The following is a 20,688-nucleotide window of genomic DNA, read 5'->3' on the forward strand; positions in this document are numbered from 1 at the left end:
GCTATAGGCCTATTGATAGGAGCTGCATTAATTGTGACCCAGCTTTCCTAGATGCAGATATTGAATTATTATTATGGAATACACATAAAGCTATGATAGAATTTTTCCTCCATTTTATTTTTTAAAGAGACAGGACGAGAGGAATTCACAAAATCTGCTGAGAAAGATCGGAGGAAGGTTCAGCACCGCGGCCAGCGCCCACATCTACTCACCCTGTACCAAGTATACAAAGCTTACTATGAGGTTCTGCAGTTACTGAGGTGTGTACTATGAGGTTCTGAAGCAGCTGAGGTGTGTATTATGAGGTTCTGCAGTAGCTGAGGTGTGTATAATGAGGTTCTGCAGTAGCTGAGGTGTGTATAATGAGGTTCTGGAGCAGCTGAGGTGTGTATTATGAGGTTCTGCAGTAGCTGAGGTGTGTATAATGAGGTTCTGGAGCAGCTGAGGTGTGTATTATGAGGTTCTGCAGTAGCTGAGGTGTGTATAATGAGGTTCTGCAGTAGCTGAGGTGTGTACTATGAGGTTCTGGAGCAGCTGAGGTGTGTATTATGAGGTTCTGCAGTAGCTTAGGTGTATTATGAGGTTCTGCAGTAGCTTAGGTGTATTATGAGGTTCTGCAGTAGCCGAGGTGTGTATTATGAGGTTCTGCAGTAGCTGAGGTGTGTATTTTGAGGTTCTGCAGTAGCTGAGGTGTGTATTTTGAGGTTCTGCAGTAGCAGAGGTGTATTATGAGGTTCTGAAGCAGCTGAGGTGTGTATTATGAGGTTCTGCAGGAGCTGAGGTGCGTCTTATGAGGTTCTGCAGTAGCTGAGGTGTGTATTATGAGGTTCTGAAGTAGCTGAGGTGTGTATTATGAGGTTCGGCAGTAGCTTAGGTGTATTATGAGGTTCTGCAGCAGCTGAGGTGTGTATTATGAGGTTCTGCAGCAGCTGAGGTGTGTATTATGAGGTTCTGCAGTAGCTGAGGTGTGTATTATGAGGTTCTGCAGTAGCTGAGGTGTATTATGAGGTTCTGCAGCAGCTGAGGTGTGTATTATGAGGTTCTGCAGTAGCTGAGGTGTGTATTATGAGGTTCTGCAGTAGCTGAGGTGTATTATGAGGTTCTGCAGCAGCTGAGGTGTGTATTATGAGGTTCTGCAGTAGCTTAGGTGTATTATGAGGTTCTGTAGTAGCTGTGGTGTGTATTATGAGATTCTGCATCAGCAGAGTTGTGAATAATGAGGTTCTGCAGCAGCTGAGGTGGTTTTGAGGTTCTGCAGTAGCTGAGGTGTGTGTTCTATGAGGTCCTGTGGCAGCTGAGGTGTGTATTATGAGGTTCTGCAGTAGCTGAGGTGTGTTATGAGGTTCTACAGCAGCTGAGATGCTCTATCCCCATTCTTGCAGACCTTGCTTTTGAGGATTATTGGAAGCTATTTCTGGTCCCTGCTGTTGTATTGGCATCTGATGGGCACGGACTGATGTGTTTGGTTTTGATGGAGAAGTCGGTGATTGCAGGAGATGATGAGATTTTCCTAGAGGAAGGGGCTCGGAGGGTGGGACCCAGCGCTGGAGTTCCCTTATCCTCGCTGTCAGTAGCCGCTCACTCACCCGCTCGTACACATCTCACATTCGCTGCCTTCCAAAGGCTGTTGCATGTGATTAATATCGGCTCTGCCAGATCCGCTGCTCCTGCAGGAGGGGGAGTTATGGCGGAGACGAGGACGAGAGTCTCACAGAGGAGAAGTGACAGCGAGACAGGAGAAGACACAATAAACTGCAGGAAAACAGAGTAATTACAGGGAAGGAACAACCACCCGGAGGAGATTATTATTAGAGACGAGAAGACGTAGGAAGACGACGGCAAAGACTCATCCAAATTAACGAAAAATCAAGGAAAAAGTGGAAAAGATTGAAAAAAAGTGAATGGAACATAAAGCACAGGACCGGGATTGTGGACCATAAGTGGATGGTGGAAGAGGTAAGAAGATAAGACAAGACCAAGATCTGGGTGGTGGAGAAGGTGGGAAGATAGGACCATAAGTGGATGGTGGAAGAGGTAAGAAGATAGGACCAGACCAGGATCTGGGTGATAGAGAAGGTGAGAAGACAGGACCATAAGTGGATGGTGGAAGAGGTAAGAAGATAGGACAGACCAGGATCTGGAAGGTGGAGAAGGTGAGGCGATAGGACCATAAGTGGATGGTGGAAGAGGTAAGAAGATAGGACAGACCAGGATCTGGAAGGTGGAGAAGGTGAGGCGATAGGACCATAAGTGGGTGGTGGAAGAGGTAAGAAGATAGGACCAGACCAGGATCTGGGTGATAGAGAAGGTGAGAAGATAGGACCATAAGTGGGTGGTGGAAGAGGTAAGAAGATAGGACCAGACCAGGATCTGGGTGGTGGAGAAGGTGAGAAGATAGGACCATAAGTGGATGGTGGAAGAGGTAAGAAGATAGGACAGACCAGGATCTGGAAGGTGGAGAAGGTGAGGCGATAGGACCATAAGTGGATGGTGGAAGAGGTAAGAAGATAGGACAGACCAGGATCTGGAAGGTGGAGAAGGTGAGGCGATAGGACCATAAGTGGGTGGTGGAAGAGGTAAGAAGATAGGACCAGACCAGGATCTGGGTGATAGAGAAGGTGAGAAGATAGGACCATAAGTGGGTGGTGGAAGAGGTAAGAAGATAGGACCAGACCAGGATCTGGGTGGTGGAGAAGGTGAGAAGATAGGACCATAAGTGGGTGGTGGAAGAGGTAAGAAGATAGGACAGACCAGGATCTAGAAGGTGGAGAAGGTGAGGCGATAGGACCATAAGTGGATGGTGGAAGAGGTAGAAGATAGGACCAGACCAGGATCTGTGTGATAGAGAAGGTGAGAAGATAGGACCATAAGTGGATGGTGGAAGAGGTAGAAGATAGGACCAGACCAGGATCTGTGTGATAGAGAAGGTGAGAAGATAGGACCATAAGTGGATGGTGGAAGAGGAAGATAAGAATTAGATAGGACTAGATCAGGATCTTGGTGGTGGAGAAGGGGAGAAGACAGAATAGAATGAACCAAAGATATGGTTGGTAAAAGAGGTAGAAACTAAGGTCGATCTGGAATTTTGGAGAAGGTGGAACACATCCTGGTTGTTGGAAAGGTTAAAAGAAACAAAAGGTGGAGAGTATAAGAAATCGGTACAGGATCAAGGTGGTGGAAGGTGAGAAGTTTAGACAGGATCTGATTGGTGGAGATGGTGAGAAGATACTATATGATAGGGCCAGGATCTGTGTAGTGAAAAAGCTAAATATCTAAGACTGGTCTGGAATTTTGGTGGAAACGGGAAGAAGATAAGAAGATGGTTCAGAAGATGGGAGAGTAGAACCAAGTTTAGAAAGTGGAATGTGAGAAAGTAAGAAAGGATCAGAAGTGGAGGTGAAGGAAGGAATATAAGACAGAACCAATATAGCTTTAAAGATGGAAAGATAGGACAGGGTCAGTATCTACTTGGTAGAGAAGGTTGGAGAATTGGACTGGACTAAAATCTCAGTGGTGGATACTGTGAGAAGATTGGACTAGACGGGTCAGAATGGTGAAGAAGGAACAAGTTAAGATGGGGCCACGTTGGGAATGGTGGAGCAGATAGGGCAGGACCAGTGTTGGAATGGTGGAGAAGCTCTAGGATCGATGGAGATACACCCGGGAAAGAGGAGACACTTGCATTGGTCACGTCTTGATAGGATAATTCTTCATGGCTCAACAAATGGATGAACATTGGGATGGACTGTATAGCAGAGCGGCAGAGGGGTCATCTCCCAATGGGCGACGGGTCTGGATGGCGGTTTTCCTTTCCTTTATCATCTTTCTTACGACCTTAGGAAACTCTCTGCTTATCTTACTGATCTTCACCCAGAGATCCCTGAGGAACACCTCCAACTATTTCCTGGTGTCCCTCTTCATGTCGGACCTCATGGTGGGACTGGTGGTGATGCCACCGGCCATGTTGAATGAACTCTATGGGAAGTGGGTCTTAGACGTTGAGTTCTGCAGCGTCTGGTATTCCTTTGATGTCATGTGCTGCAGCGCGTCCATCCTCAACTTGTGCGTCATCAGCCTGGACCGCTACCTGCTTATCATCTCTCCACTAAAGTACAAGCTCCGGATGACGTCCTGCAGGGCGCTGGCGCTGATATTGGCCACATGGACCCTGGCGGCTTTGGCTTCCTTCTTGCCCATTGAGATGGGATGGCATGACCCGGAGTCCGAGTTACAACCGTCCAACCTGACATTGGTGTCCGAGGAGAAGCAGTGCCGCCTGCTGGTGAGCCTACCCTATGCACTGATCGCCTCCTGCCTGACCTTCTTTCTACCATCAGCCGCCATATCATTCACCTACTGCAGGATCCTACTGGCCGCCAGGAAGCAGGCGGTGCAGGTGGCATCACTGACCACAAATGTGCCCAACATGTCCGAAGACCATGTGCAGGTGAGTGCACTATCCATATATACAGGAGAAGTGGTACTGTGCACTGCCCATATATACAGGAGAAGTGGTACTGTGCACTGTCCATATATATACAGGACAGGAGAAGTGGTACTGTGCACTGTCCATATATATACAGGACAGGAGAAGTGGTACTGTGCACTGTCCATATATCTACAGGACAGGAGAAGTGGTACTGTGCACTGTCCATATATATACAGGACAGGAGAAGTGGTACTGTGCACTGTACATATATACAGGACAGGAGAAGTGGTACTGTGCACTGTCCATATATATACAGGACAGGAGAAGTGGTACTGTGCACTGTACATATATCTACAGGACAGGAGAAGTGGTACTGTGCACTGTCCATATATATACAGGACAGGAGAAGTGGTACTGTGCACTGTCCATATATATACAGGACAGGAGAAGTGGTACTGTGCACTGTCCATATATCTACAGGACAGGAGAAGTGGTACTGTGCACTGTCCATATATATACAGGACAGGAGAAGTGGTACTGTGCACTGTACATATATACAGGACAGGAGAAGTGGTACTGTGCACTGTCCATATATATACAGGACAGGAGAAGTGGTACTGTGCACTGTCCATATATCTACAGGACAGGAGAAGGGGTACTGTGCACTGCCCATATATATACAGGACAGGAGAAGTGGTACTTAGCACTGCCCATATATATACAGGACAGGAGAAGTGGTACTGTGCACTGTCCATATATATACAGGACAGGAGAAGTGGTACTGTGCACTGTCCATATATATACAGGACAGGAGAAGTGGTACTGTGCACTGTCCATATATATACAGGACAGGAGAAGTGGTACTGTGCACTGTCCATATATATACAGGACAGGAGAAGTGGTACTGTGCACTGTCCATATATATACAGGACAGGAGAAGTGGTACTGTGCACTGTCCATATATATACAGGACAGGAGAAGTGGTACTGTGCACTGTCCATATATATACAGGACAGGAGAAGTGGTACTGTGCACTGTCCATATATATACAGGACAGGAGAAGTGGTACTGTGCACTGTCCATATATATACAGGACAGGAGAAGTGGTACTGTGCACTGTCCATATATACAGGAGAAGTGGTACTGTGCACTGTCCATATATATACAGGACAGGAGAAGTGATACTGTGCACTGTCCATATATATACAGGACAGGAGAAGTGGTACTGTGCAATGTCCATATATATACAGGACAGGAGAAGTGGTACTGTGCACTGTCCATATATATATACAGGACAGGAGAAGTGGTACTGTGCAATGTCCATATATATACAGGACAGGAGAAGTGGTACTGTGCACTGTCCATATATATACAGGACAGGAGAAGTGGTACTGTGCACTGTCCATATGTATACAGGACAGGAGAAGTGGTACTGTGCACTGTCCATATATATACAGGACAGGAGAAGTGGTACTGTGCACTGTCCATATATATATACAGGACAGGAGAAGTGGTACTGTGCACTGTCCATATATATATACAGGACAGGAGAAGTGGTACTGTGCACTGTCCATATATATACAGGACAGGAGAAGTGGTACTGTGCACTGTCCATATATACAGGACAGGAGAAGTGGTACTGTGCACTGTCCATATATATACAGGACAGGAGAAGTGGTACTGTGCACTGTCCATATATATACAGGACAGGAGAAGTGGTACTGTGCACTGTCCATATATATACAGGACAGGAGAAGTGGTACTGTGCACTGTCCATATATATACATAGGACAGGAGAAGTGGTACTGTGCACTGTCCATATATACAGGACAGGAGAAGTGGTACTGTGCACTGTCCATATATATACAGGGCAGGAGAAGTGGTACTGTGCACTGTCCATATATATATATATACAGGACAGGAGAAGGGGTACTGTGCACTGTCCATATATATACAGGACAGGAGAAGTGGTACTGTGCCATGCCCATATATATACAGGACAGGAGAAGTGGTACTGTGCACTGTCCATATATATACAGGACAGGAGAAGTGGTACTGTGCACTGTCCATATATATACAGGACAGGAGAAGTGGTACTGTGCACTGTCCATATATATACAGGACAGGAGAAGTGGTACTGTGCACTGTCCATATATATACAGGACAGGAGAAGTGGTACTGTGCACTGTCCATATATATACAGGACAGGAGAAGTGGTACTGTGCACTGTCCATATATATACAGGACAGGAGAAGTGGTACTGTGCACTGTCCATATATATACAGGACAGGAGAAGTGGTACTGTGCACTGTCCATATATATACAGGACAGGAGAAGTGGTACTGTGCACTGTCCATATATATACAGGACAGGAGAAGTGGTACTGTGCACTGTCCATATATACAGGAGAAGTGGTACTGTGCACTGTCCATATATATACAGGACAGGAGAAGTGGTACTGTGCACTGTCCATATATATACAGGACAGGAGAAGTGGTACTGTGCACTGTACATATATATATACAGGACAGGAGAAGTGGTACTGTGCACTGTCCATATATATACAGGACAGGAGAAGTGGTACTGTGCACTGTCCATATATATACAGGACAGGAGAAGTGGTACTGTGCACTGTCCATATATATACAGGACAGGAGAAGTGGTACTGTGCACTGTCCATATATATACAGGACAGGAGAAGTGGTGCTGTGCACTGCCCATATATATACAGGACAGGAGAAGTGGTACTGTGCACTGTCCATATATATACAGGAGAAGTGGTACTGTGCACTGTCCATATATATACAGGAGAAGTGGTACTGTGCACTATCCATATATATACAGGGCAGTAGAAGTGGTACTGTGCACTGTCCATATATATACAGGACAGGAGAAGTGGTACTGTGCACTGTCCATATATATACAGGACAGGAGAAGTGGTACTGTGCACTGTCCATATATATACAGGACAGGAGAAGTGGTACTGTGCACTGTCCATATATATACAGGACAGGAGAAGTGGTACTGTGCACTGTCCATATATATACAGGACAGGAGAAGTGGTACTGTGCACTGTCCATATATATACAGGACAGGAGAAGTGGTACTGTGCACTGTCCATATATGTACAGGACAGGAGAAGTGGTACTGTGCACTGTCCATATATATACAGGACAGGAGAAGTGGTACTGTGCACTGTCCATATATATACAGGACAGGAGAAGTGGTACTGTGCACTGTCCATATATATACAGGACAGGAGAAGTGGTACTGTGCACTGTCCATATATATACAGGAGAAGTGGTACTGTGCACTGTCCATATATATACAGGACAGGAGAAGTGGTACTGTGCACTGCCCATATATATACAGGACAGGAGAAGTGGTACTGTGCACTGTCCATATATATACAGGAGAAGTGGTACTGTGCACTGTCCATATATATACAGGACAGGAGAAGTGGTACTGTGCACTGTCCATATATATATACAGGACAAGAGAAGTGGTACTGTGCACTGTCCATATATATACAGGACAGGAGAAGTGGTACTGTGCACTGCCCATATATACAGGAGAAGTGGTACTGTGCACTGTCCATATATATACAGGATAGGAGAAGTGGTACTGTGCACTGTCCATATATATACAGGACATGAGAAGTGGTACTGTGCACTGTCCATATATATACAGGACATGAGAAGTGGTACTGTGCACTGTCCATATATATACAGGACAGGAGAAGTGGTACTGTGCACTGTCCATATATATACAGGACAGGAGAAGTGGTACTGTGCACTGTCCATATATATACAGGACAGGAGAAGTGGTACTGTGCACTGTCCATATATATATACAGGACAGGAGAAGTGGTACTGTGCACTGTCCATATATATACAGGACAGGAGAAGTGTTACTGTGCACTGTCCATAAATATACAGGACAGGAGAAGTGGTACTGTGCACTCCCCATATATACAGGACAGGAGAAGTGGTACTGTGCACTGTCCATATATATACAGGACAGGGGAAGTGGTGCTGTGCACTGCCCATATATATACAGGACAGGAGAAGTGGTACTGTGCACTGTCCATATATATACAGGACAGGGGAAGTGGTGCTGTGCACTGTCCATATATATACAGGACAGGGGAAGTGGTGCTGTGCACTGTCCATATATATACAGGACAGGAGAAGTGGTACTGTGCACTGTCCATATATATACAGGACAGGGGAAGTGGTGCTGTGCACTGTCCATATATATACAGGACAGGAGAAGTGGTACTGTGCACTGTCCATATATGTACAGGACAGGAGAAGTGGTACTGTGCACTGTCCATATATATACAGGACAGGAGAAGTGGTACTGTGCACTGTCCATATATGTACAGGACAGGAGAAGTGGTACTGTGCACTGTCCATATATATACAGGACAGGAGAAGTGGTACTGTGCACTTTCCATATATATACAGGACAGGAGAAGTGGTACTGTGCACTGTCCATATATATACAGGACAGGAGAAGTGGTACTGTGCACTGTCCATATATATACAGGACAGGAGAAGTGGTACTGTGCACTGTCCATATATATACAGGACAGGAGAAGTGGTACTGTGCACTGTCCATATATACAGGACAGGAGAAGTGGTACTGTGCACTGTCCATATATATACAGGACAGGAGAAGTGGTACTGTGCACTGTCCATATATATACAGGACAGGAGAAGTGGTACTGTGCACTGTCCATATATATACAGGAGAAGTGGTACTGTGCACTGTCCATATATATACAGGAGAAGTGGTACTGTGCACTGTCCATATATATACAGGACAGGAGAAGTGGTACTGTGCACTGTCCATATATATACAGGACAGGAGAAGTGGTACTGTGCACTGTCCATATATATACAGGACAGGAGAAGTGGTACTGTGCACTGCCCATATATATACAGGACAGGAGAAGTGGTACTGTGCACTGTCCATATATATACAGGACAGGAGAAGTGGTACTGTGCACTGTCCATATATATACAGGACAGGAGAAGTGGTACTGTGCACTGCCCATATATATACAGGACAGGAGAAGTGGTACTGTGCACTGCCCATATATATACAGGACAGGAGAAGTGGTACTGTGCACTGTCCATATATATACAGGAGAAGTGGTACTGTGCACTGTCCATATATATACAGGACAGGAGAAGTGGTACTGTGCACTGTCCATATATATATACAGGACAGGAGAAGTGGTACTGTGCACTGTCCATATATATACAGGACAGGAGAAGTGGTACTGTGCACTGCCCATATATACAGGAGAAGTGGTACTGTGCACTGTCCATATATATACAGGACAGGAGAAGTGGTACTGTGCACTGTCCATATATATACAGGACATGAGAAGTGGTACTGTGCACTGTCCATATATATACAGGACAGGAGAAGTGGTACTGTGCACTGTCCATATATACAGGACAGGAGAAGTGGTACTGTGCACTGTCCATATATATACAGGACAGGAGAAGTGGTACTGTGCACTGTCCATATATATACAGGACAGGAGAAGTGGTACTGTGCACTGTCCATATATATACAGGACAGGAGAAGTGGTACTGTGCACTGGCCATATATATACAGGACAGGAGAAGTGGTACTGTGCACTGTCCATATATATACAGGACAGGAGAAGTGGTACTGTGCACTGTCCATATATATACAGGACAGGAGAAGTGGTTCTGTGCACTGTCCATATATATACAGGACAGGAGAAGTGGTACTGTGCACTGTCCATATATATACAGGACCGGAGAAGTGGTACTGTGCACTGTCCATATATATACAGGACCGGAGAAGTGGTACTGTGCACTGTCCATATATATACAGGACCGGAGAAGTGGTACTGTGCACTGTCCATATATATACAGGACAGGAGAAGTGGTACTGTGCACTGTCCATATATATACAGGACAGGAGAAGTGGTACTGTGCACTGTCCATATATATACAGGACAGGAGAAGTAGTACTGTGCACTGTCCATATATATACAGGACCGGAGAAGTGGTACTGTGCATGAATCTGGTATACTGGGCCTGTAGAACAGTGATTTGGTTCTGGTTCTGGTGCTTGTACACTGTGGATATTACTATGGAGATAGTAGTAAATCTCAGTGAATGATTAGACTTTATAACGTGATGGTAATTTCCCTTCCTCTTTTATCAGGAAATAATTATTGGCTCCTGTCACTAGTGATGTGTTGGTCGCGAACGGGCTCGGCACAAAGAGCTCACTAAATCCTGGCCCTAAACAGCTCACCACGCCCCCTTTAACCCGATAAAATCGCTTTAATAGTGGAGTTGTGTGGGGGGACTTAGTGGCCGTTCAGGAGCCAGAAGAGCTGGAATTCCCATCACTTGGAGTCACTGACCCTCAGGCAGATATAATAGAGGATTGTATTACCTGCTGCAGCCATAGGGGGCAGTGCACTGCACAGAGAGCAGCACCTAGTGGTGGTTAGTGGTAGTGCTATAAGGCTCTGGGCAGCAGTCACATGCAGGGATTTGTGAAAGTTTTCACCCCCTTGAAGTTGTACTTGGCCACAAACAAATATTTTATGTGGTTGAGGAACACAAAGTATCAGGAAATGTTCAGGAAATGATACCTGATTCTCCAAATTTCTGCAAATTATAAAATGTAAATGTGTTATATATTTACATCCACATCCAGAGACTGGAGGTTTTACCTATTCTTCTTTTGAGTGTCCTAACCCTGCTGTGCTCTTAGTTCTCTGCACTGAACTTCACATCCTTTCTGCTCTGAGTAACTGCTTTCATTAAAAGAGGAGGGGCTCTGAAGCAGTTTAATTCAGAGAGCTAAGAGAACAGCAGTGTGAGGAGCTACAATCCTGCGGATAACAACATGTGCAGAGGTAAGGGGCAATAACTAACACTGGCTGTAGAGAGCACAGAGCACAGCAGTGCACATATTACAGTCCTGCAGCTACTGTTGCTAGGTTAGTGGCTTTCATCAGGTTGAGGACCACTTACCTAAAAGAAGAGAGCACAGAGCACAGCAGTGTAAGAAATATAAATCTATTTCACAGTCCTGCTGCTACTAACAATATAGACCTGTAACAAACTTAAAGGTCTGATTACACAGATCCCCAATAACTAACATTGGCTGCAGAGAGCACAGAGCACAGCAGTGTGAAGACACTCCCCTAGTGTACTTGGGGAAAAGTTACAACCCTGTAATATAAATCCATATTTTACAGTCCTGCTGCTGATAACATATGGAAGGGTAAGGGCAAATAACTAATGCTGGCTGCACAGAGCACAGCAGTGTGAGGACATACCAACAGTGTACAACCCTCTAATACAACCCTTCTGCTACTAAAAACATACACGAAGGTCTGATCACACATCTCACCAGGGACAATACCTTACACTGCTGCAGGGTAAGATTGATTGAAACATCCCCTTTAAAGAGGACCTTTCATCACCTCATACTTGTGGAGATGAACCCAACATAATGTAGGGACTGCCACACAGATTCAGGGGCACTTTCTGGTTGTGGAGATATCAGTCCAAGGATCTGACCATTATAATTCTCTCCACTGTCAGAGAGGAGGAACTGGAGCAGAGGAGGGGGCGTGTGTTATGCTAATCTACAATTCTGAGACACTGAGAAGATTATTATAAGACACGCCCCCTCCCAGCTCCTCCTCTCTGACAGTGGAGAGGATTATAATGGTCACATATCTTCAGTTTGTCCGAGAAAATTAGCATAACACACGCCTCCAGCTCCTCCTCTAACAGTGGAGAGGATTACAATGGTCAGATACCAGGACTGATATCTTAGCAACCGTGGGGACTAGAAAGAAAATTCAAAGTGCCCCTGAATCTGTGTAGTCGCCCCTACAGCATGTATTATACTCATCTCCAGTGGTGAAAGGTCCTCTAGAGTGAAAGTTTCCACCTCTGATTGTGATCATTTCCTCTTTGTGAGTCCGATGTAGAAGACCCCTGTGTATACGTCCAGAAGCTTGGGGTGTATTCACACTATCCCAGGATGCGTGTGCTCGCTGCTGCAGATGAATGGGACTGATTATAAAGCTGCAGCATGTGAACAGTCCCAGCCGGGTGCAGAACAGCCGCTGCGATGAGTCACATGTCTCCCCCTCCCCGATCTCCCTGTGAACATGAGTCCTGCCAGGCACCACGCATGCATAAAACATCCACACACCCCTCTACCCTCTGCTGCGGGGTAACCCGTGCCAAGTCACTGTGTGGCAGGGGGAGGGGAGCCATTGCCAGGTCTCTGCTGTTCCACGTTATAATAACACTGACAGGTCCTCAGCTCTGGTAACATTCCCTTTAATTAAAGGCATGAATATAAAAAGCGGGTGCTGCTTCACCCACAGGACACCTACTGCTAGACCCTGCGCGATAGAAAAGACCCACAGCCAAATCCATGATAGAAAATGAAGAGAGGCTTAAAGGGAACCTGTCAGCAGGTAAACCATATTGTCCCTGGAGAGATGTGTAATCATGCCTTTGTGTATATTGTTAGTAGCAGCAGGACTGTGGCGTAAGGATTTATATTCCAGGACTGTAGTTTCTCCAAATGTCCTGGGGTAGGTGTCCTCACACTGCTGTGCTCTATGCTCTCTATAGTCAGTATTAGGTGTTGGCCCTGGAGAGAGATGTAATCATTCCTAAGTGTATATTGTTAGGAGCAGCAGGACTGTGAAATATATATTTAAATTCCAGGATTGTAGTTTCTCCAATTGTCCAGGGGTAGGTGTTCCCACACTGCTGTGCTCTATGCTCTCTGCAGTCAGTGTTAGGTATAGTCCCTGGAGATCTATGTAATCAGACCTTTAAGTATATTGTTAGGAGCAGCAGGACTGTGAAATATGTTTTTAAATTCCAGGATTGTAGCTTTTCCAAATGTCCTGGGGGTGTGTGTCCTTACACTGCTGTGCTCTATGCTCTCTGCAGTCAGTGTTAGGTATTATTCCTGGAGATCTGTGTAATCAGACCTTCAAGTATATTGTTAGGAACAGCAGGACTGTGATATATGGATTTATATTCCAGAACTGTGGCTTCTCCAAGTGACCTCACACTGCTGCGCTCTTTGCTCTTAGGTTAGGGGGCTTCAACCTGTAAGAACTCTTCCACTCCCAACATGTCCTGATTCCTTCAGAGAACACAGTTCTATCTTCCCTACTGAATTCAGCTTTAGATGTGACTGGAGTATGAGGTAGAAATGCACATAAAGGGAACCTGTCAGCAGGTATGACCATACAGGCTGCAGCCAGTGTTAGGTATTGTCCCTAATGAGATGTGTTACCATACCTTTATATTTGTAGCAGGAGGACTGTGAGATATGGATTTATATTCTAGGATTGGATGGGTGTGTCCTCACACTGCTGTGCTCTGTGCTCTCTGCATTGAGAACGTCACAGCACATCCCCTCTGCTTTCCACTAAGGCTGTAGCAGTCTTCTAGTTTACATAGTACAGAAGTCACTCACACCAGAGATGAGGTACTGTGGAGCAGCTTCACTCCAGATAGCTCAGAGCACAGCAGTGTGAGGACACCGCCATAGTGCAGTGACCTTATCAGGACAGAAGAGAGATTTACACAGCACACATTTAGCTTCAAGGGGATTGTGTTAACTGGATGTAACTGTTACAAACCCTCAGCTGTAAGGACTGGTTCTTATATCACGGGCAGTAACGGGCAGATGTGGGCATCGCCCGGCAGCTGCTATGATGCCAGCGCTGCACATCTCCAGCTCTGATCTCCCGAGCCGCTGCTTGACCCACATTAGATTTTGGAGAGCGGCTGCGGATGTGTAATCCAACGACAGATTGGCAGGTTACGTGGGCGCGGTGCCAGGGGGATTATCATGCCCACAATATGTGATGTGTAATCCATTACACCTCATTATACACTCACTGTACAATATGTCTTATACTCTAGTCCCCTCCAGAGCTGCATCCACAATTCTACTGAATCACTAACTGATGTTAGCTACACATCTCCCATTGTTCTATTGATTTGGTGAATTATGGGCAAAGCTGCAATACCAGACTCAGCCATGGACAAAGGGGGGCCCCATTTCTCTCATGCAGCCCAAATCATGTAACCCCGCCCCCCTCTCTCTCTTTTACGCCCCCAGGTGCTTGCAGTCCCGGTCGTGGAGGGCAGGAGGTTTGTGACGAAGCACAGTAAGAAGGCTCTGAAGGCCAGCCTCACCCTGGGCATCCTCCTGGGCATGTTTTTCGTGGCCTGGTTGCCGTTCTTTGTTGCCAATGTGGTTCAGGTAAGGAGGATTCCATTATATCTGTTCACGGGAAAGCTGAGTGGCAGTAAATATGGCTGCTAATATTGCTTCCTCTCAGGATTCAAGGAAAGCAGGAATTTCCCCAGACCAAGCATCTTTGGTAAACCGTATCGGCTCTGCTGCATCAACATCACAGAATAGCAGCCTGCAGCAGTCAGTGTGTTCTCTCACAGAAATCCCCAGACCCAGAGCCCTAGGTGGAGCCAGTCTTTATAGACTTGCTATGTCTAGACGCTCTGGGCTGCCAGCTAATCACAGCCTGCTACACCTCAGGAAAGTCCAGAGCCATACACGGAGCCTGTCTTTATAGACTTGCTATGTCTAGACACTCTGGGCTGCCAGCATATCACAGCCTGCTACACCTCAGGAAAGTCCAGAGCCATACACAGAGCCTGTCTTTATAGACTTGCTATGTCTAGACACTCTGGGCTGCCAGCATATCACAGCCTGCTACACCTCAGGAAAGTCCAGAGCCATACACGGAGCCTGTCTTTATAGACTTGCTATGTCTAGACGCTCTGGGCTGCCAGCTAATCGCAGCCTGCTACACCTCAGGAAAGTCCAGAGCCATACACGGAGCCTGTCTTTATAGACTTGCTATGTCTAGACACTCTGGGCTGCCAGCATATCACAGCCTGCTACACCTCAGGAAAGTCAAGACCCAGAGCCCTAGATGGAGCCTGTCTTTATAGACTTGCTATGTCTAGACACTCTGGGCTGCCAGCATATCACAGCCTGCTACACCTCAGGAAAGTCCAGAGCCATACACAGAGCCTGTCTTTATAGACTTGCTATGTCTAGACGCTCTGGGCTGCCAGCTAATCGCAGCCTGCTACACCTCAGGAAAGTCCAGAGCTCTAGAAGGAGTCTGTCCTTATAGACTTGCTATGTCTAGACGCTCTGGGCTGCCAGCTAATCGCAGCCTGCTACACCTCAGGAAAGTCCAGAGCCATACACGGAGCCTGTCTTTATAGACTTGCTATGTCTAGACACTCTGGGCTGCCAGCATATCACAGCCTGCTACACCTCAGGAAAGTCCAGAGCCATACACGGAGCCTGTCTTTATAGACTTGCTATGTCTAGACACTCTGGGCTGCCAGCATATCACAGCCTGCTACACCTCAGGAAAGTCCAGAGCCATACACGGAGCCTGTCTTTATAGACTTGCTATGTCTAGACGCTCTGGGCTGCCAGCTAATCGCAGCCTGCTACACCTCAGGAAAGTCCAGAGCCATACACGGAGCCTGTCTTTATAGACTTGCTATGTCTAGACACTCTGGGCTGCCAGCATATCACAGCCTGCTACACCTCAGGAAAGTCCAGAGCCATACACGGAGCCTGTCTTTATAGACTTGCTATGTCTAGACACTCTGGGCTGCCAGCATATCACAGCCTGCTACACCTCAGGAAAGTCCAGAGCCATACACGGAGCCTGTCTTTATAGACTTGCTATGTCTAGATACTCTGGGCTGCCAGCATATCACAGCCTGCTACACCTCAGGAAAGTCCAGAGCCATACACGGAGCCTGTCTTTATAGACTTGCTATGTCTAGACACTCTGGGCTGCCAGCTAATCACAGCCTGCTACACCTCAGGAAAGTCAAGACCCAGAGCCCTAGATGGAGCCTGTCTTTATAGACTTGCTATGTCTAGACACTCTGGGCTGCCAGCATATCACAGCCTGCTACACCTCAGGAAAGTCCAGAGCCATACACGGAGCCTGTCTTTATAGACTTGCTATGTCTAGACACTCTGGGCTGCCAGCTAATCACAGCCTGCTACACCTCAGGAAAGTCAAGACCCAGAGCCCTAGATGGAGCCTGTCTTTATAGACTTGCTATGTCTAGACACTCTGGGCTGCCAGCATATCACAGCCTGCTACACCTCAGGAAAGTCCAGAGCCATACACGGAGCCTGTCTTTATAGACTTGCTATGTCTAGACGCTCTGGGCTGCCAGCTAATCGCAGCCTGCTACACCTCAGGAAAGTCCAGAGCTCTAGAAGGAGTCTGTCCTTATAGACTTGCTATGTCTAGACGCTCTGGGCTGCCAGCTAATCACAGCCTGCTACACCTCAGGAAAGTTACAGTAACTTCAGACATAAAATACATAAATCCATTTAACGCTTTGTAACAGCACAGCAGGAACAGCGTCTCTGGTCAGAAAATGGCAGGTAATTAATGGGGTCAATGGCTCTTAAAGGGGTGACCCAAGCCTTAAAGGAGCTATGAGCTTGAAGGTGGTCTATGGAGGACAGCAATACCATCACTGCTGAGGTTTATTTGTTCAGAGACTGACAACCATGTGAGAGATTTAGAATAGCAGCCATATTGTTTGTCACCCAACTTTCCAAGTCATATTTAACATCCTGACATAAGAAAACCACTAAACCTTAATGCACTGAGATAAGGGGCGCCTATCTATGGTAATAAATGACCATGCAGACTGTAGCCAGTGTTAGGCATAGTCCCCGGAGATCTGTGTGATCATACCTATGTGTATGTTATTAGTAGCAGCAGGACTGTGATATATGGATTTATATTCCCGGATTGTAAATAATATGGGTGTGCCTCACACTGCTGTGCTCTCTGTAGTGAGTGTCAGGTATTGTTCCTAGACATCTTGTGTGATCATACCTATGTGTATGTTATTAGTAGCAGCAGGACTGTGATATATGGATTTATATTCCAGGATTGTAGATAATACTGGTGTGCCTCACACTGCTGTGTTCTCTGTAGTGAGTGTTAGGTATTGTCCCTGGAGATCTCTGTGATCAAACCTGTGTGTATGTTATTAGTAGCAGCAGGACTGTGATATATGGATTTTTATTCCAGGATTGCAGATAATAGAAGTGTCTCACACTGCTGTGCTCTCCCTAGACACTGTCAGGTATAGTCCATGGAGATATGTCTAGTCATACATGTAAGTATGTTTTAGTAGCAGCAGGAAGGTGAAATATGTATATAAATACTCCAGGGTATTACTGGTGGGTTGTCCACACACTTGTCCACACACTGTTGTGCTCTGTGCAGCCAGTATTATGTGTAGTTCCTGGAGACAGGTGTAATTATACCTTTGAGTATGTTATTAGGAGAAGCAGGACTGTGAAATATGGATGTATACTTAGATTCTACTCATGTGTCCTCACACTGCTGTGCTCTTAGTTCTCTACATTGATCTGCTTCACAGTCACTGATATAGGATTCAACGAGAATCATGCAACTGTTTTTACTTCTGAGGGACTATGGAGCATCTCAATGCAGAGACCTTAGCACAGCAGTGTGAGGAGCTGTACTCTTAGTGTAAAGAACCATTTTCACAGTCCTGCTGCTACTAGCAAAAAACCCCCAACGGTATGATTACAGATCTCTCCAGGGACAATACCTTACACTGACTGCAGAGAGCACAGCAGTGTGAGGATTAGGGTTCACCCCCAGTAAAGTTAGAGAAGTTACACGCCTGGATTATAAATCCATATTTCACAGTCCTGCTGCTACTAATAACCTACACAAATGTATGATTACACATCTTGGCAGAATACCTAACACTGGATTCAAATTCAGATTGAGGAGCTGCAATCTTAGACTAAAGATCCATTTTCACAGACCTGCTGCTACTAGCAACACACATAAAGGTATGATTACACATCCAGTTAAAATACCTAACAATGGCTGCAGAGAGCACAGAGCACAGCAGTGTGAGGAACTGCAATCTTAGACTAAAAATCATTTTCACAGTCCTGCTGCTACTAAGAACATACACTAAGGTATGATTACACATCCAGATATAATATATAACAATGGCTGCAGAGAGCACAGAACACGGCAGTGTGAGGAACTGCAATCTTAGACTAAAAATCATTTTCACAGTCCTGCTGCCACTAAGAACATACACTAAGGTATGATTACACATTCAGGCACAATACCTTACCTGGCTGCAGAGAGTACAGAGGACAGCAGTGTGAGGAGCTGCAATCTTAGACTAAAGATCCATTTTCACAGTCCTGCTGCTACTAAGAATGTACACAAATGTCTGGCTACACATCCAGGCACAAAACACAACACTGGGTGCAGTCTGTATGCTCATACCTGCTGATAGGTTCCCCTTAAACGCCATCTTGTACTTTGTACCCCGCAGGCGGTCTGTGACTGCGTCCCCCCGGACCTGTTTGATGTCCTGACGTGGCTGGGCTACTGTAACAGCACCATGAACCCCATCATCTACCCGCTCTTCATGAGAGACTTCAAGCGCGCCATGGGGAAGTACCTACCCTGCTGCCGCCGCTCCAGGGTCATCTCGCTCTCCGTGCGCAACTCCAACAGCGCCCCCCGCCTGGGGCTGTCCCTGAGGAACGTCCTGACCCTGCGCGGGGAGACAGACTCCTTGTACTCCGCCACCCTGGGCAACGAGCACCTACTACACAACTACAAAGACCACAGCACCGACCCCCTGCCCGTCACCGCCGCGGACTCCGTCAACCTCTTCGACCTGGAGCAGGAGATGCAGGTGCACCAGCTCAACACACCCATGGACTGAGCCGGCACCCACCCTCAGCGTCTGCTCATCCAGGGCCGCCTGCTTCACGAGTAGAATTCTGGATGCGCAGTAAAGACTGACACATGTATAGTTTATATAGGTGACCTCAGGGACAGTGCATTTGTAGAGGGGGGTTGTGTTTTTTTTGGTTCCGGGGGTCATGTGATCGTGGCTAATTCACTGTGAGAGGAGTAAATCACCAGCGCCGATGCTGAAAACATTCTGCTTCACCGTTTCGTTTCTTATATTGCGCCGTCGTGTTCTCCAATCACAGCCAAAGCAGCTTCCAAAACTCCCAGCAACAGACATGGCTGAGCCGCCACCCATTGTGGGTGACCCAACCCGACTTGGCTCTAAGCTCACATAATGCACTAACAACACCGGGAAACACTAGGATTGTGACCGCAGCTTTGGATGTGATTGGAGTAATGAGATGTTTTTTTTTTTTTTTAAAGAAAACTAGAAAGGAATCAAAATCAGAGCTTTCCTTTAAAAGGAATATATCATAGAAATGTGTGTGTGTGTTGTTAGTAGCAGCAGGATTGTGAAAAATGCATTCATATTCCAGGATTGTGGCTGCTCCAAGTGTCCTCACACTGCTCTGCTAAGCACTCTCAGGAGCCTTGCTTCTGGGGATCTGTGCAATCATGCCTTTGCTTATGTTGTTAGTAGCAGCAGGATTGTGAAAAATGCATTTATGTTTCGGGGGCATGTCCTCACACTGCTGTGCTCTGTGCTCCCAGCAGACAGTGCTGCCCCTCTAGAGATGTGTAATCATACCTTTGTGTATATTGTTATTAGCAGCAGGATTGTTAAAAATGGATTCCAAGTTTGTACACTGGGGGTGTTTCCTCACACTGCTGTGCTCTGTGCTCCCAGCAAACACTGTTGCTCATGGAGAGATGTGCAATTATAGTTTTGCGTATGCTGTTAATATCTGCAGGACTGTGAAAAAAGCATTTCTGTTGTAGGGTTGTAAATGTCGGGTGTGTCCTCACACTGCTGTGCTCTGAACACTCGGCATCAAACTTCATTACTGAATGACGGTGACTATAGTATCCATCCAGGTGTCTGTTATAGCTTTGAGTCTGAGCAGAGTTAAGCTGTGGAGAAGGTCATTGCAGAGAACAAAGAACACAGCAGTGTGAGGATACGACATGCACAGAAATGCAGCTCCCCTTTAAGCACGGCTTCATTCTGCAGCGAGGTCCATAAGTTGCCTCGTGTCACCATCCCGGGGCATCACCGCTGACATTTTATACAGCAATTTACTGCTTTTCTCTAAAATGTATGTTTTTAAATAAAATCTGTGATATTTGATGAGAACACGGGGGAGGGGTCAGTCCTCGCCTCCGGCAACGATGGAACAACCTCCAT

The 20,688-nt window shown here is 46.3% G+C and overlaps 1 protein-coding gene across 2 annotated transcripts; it reads left to right on the forward strand.

Annotated features, from left to right (window-relative positions):
- The first annotated feature begins 914 nt into the window (after positions 1 to 914).
- Positions 915 to 20,637, forward strand: HTR6 (5-hydroxytryptamine receptor 6). Of its 2 annotated transcripts, XM_072155168.1 has the most exons (4): positions 2,482 to 2,499; positions 2,577 to 4,447; positions 14,612 to 14,755; positions 18,913 to 20,637. In XM_072155168.1, the coding sequence occupies exons 2-4, from the start codon at positions 3,713 to 3,715 to the stop codon at positions 19,309 to 19,311; spliced, it is 1,278 nt and encodes a 425-aa protein (XP_072011269.1). In that variant the 5' UTR covers positions 2,482 to 2,499; positions 2,577 to 3,712; the 3' UTR covers positions 19,312 to 20,637. The 2 variants fall into 2 exon arrangements, with proteins under 2 accessions (XP_072011270.1, XP_072011269.1); XM_072155169.1 differs by lacking the exon at positions 14,612 to 14,755 and having other exon boundaries at positions 915 to 4,447.
- The last annotated feature ends 51 nt before the right edge of the window (positions 20,638 to 20,688 follow it).

This window comes from Engystomops pustulosus, chromosome 6, assembly GCF_040894005.1.
Source record: "Engystomops pustulosus chromosome 6, aEngPut4.maternal, whole genome shotgun sequence".
Classification (NCBI taxonomy): Eukaryota; Metazoa; Chordata; class Amphibia; order Anura; family Leptodactylidae; genus Engystomops; species Engystomops pustulosus.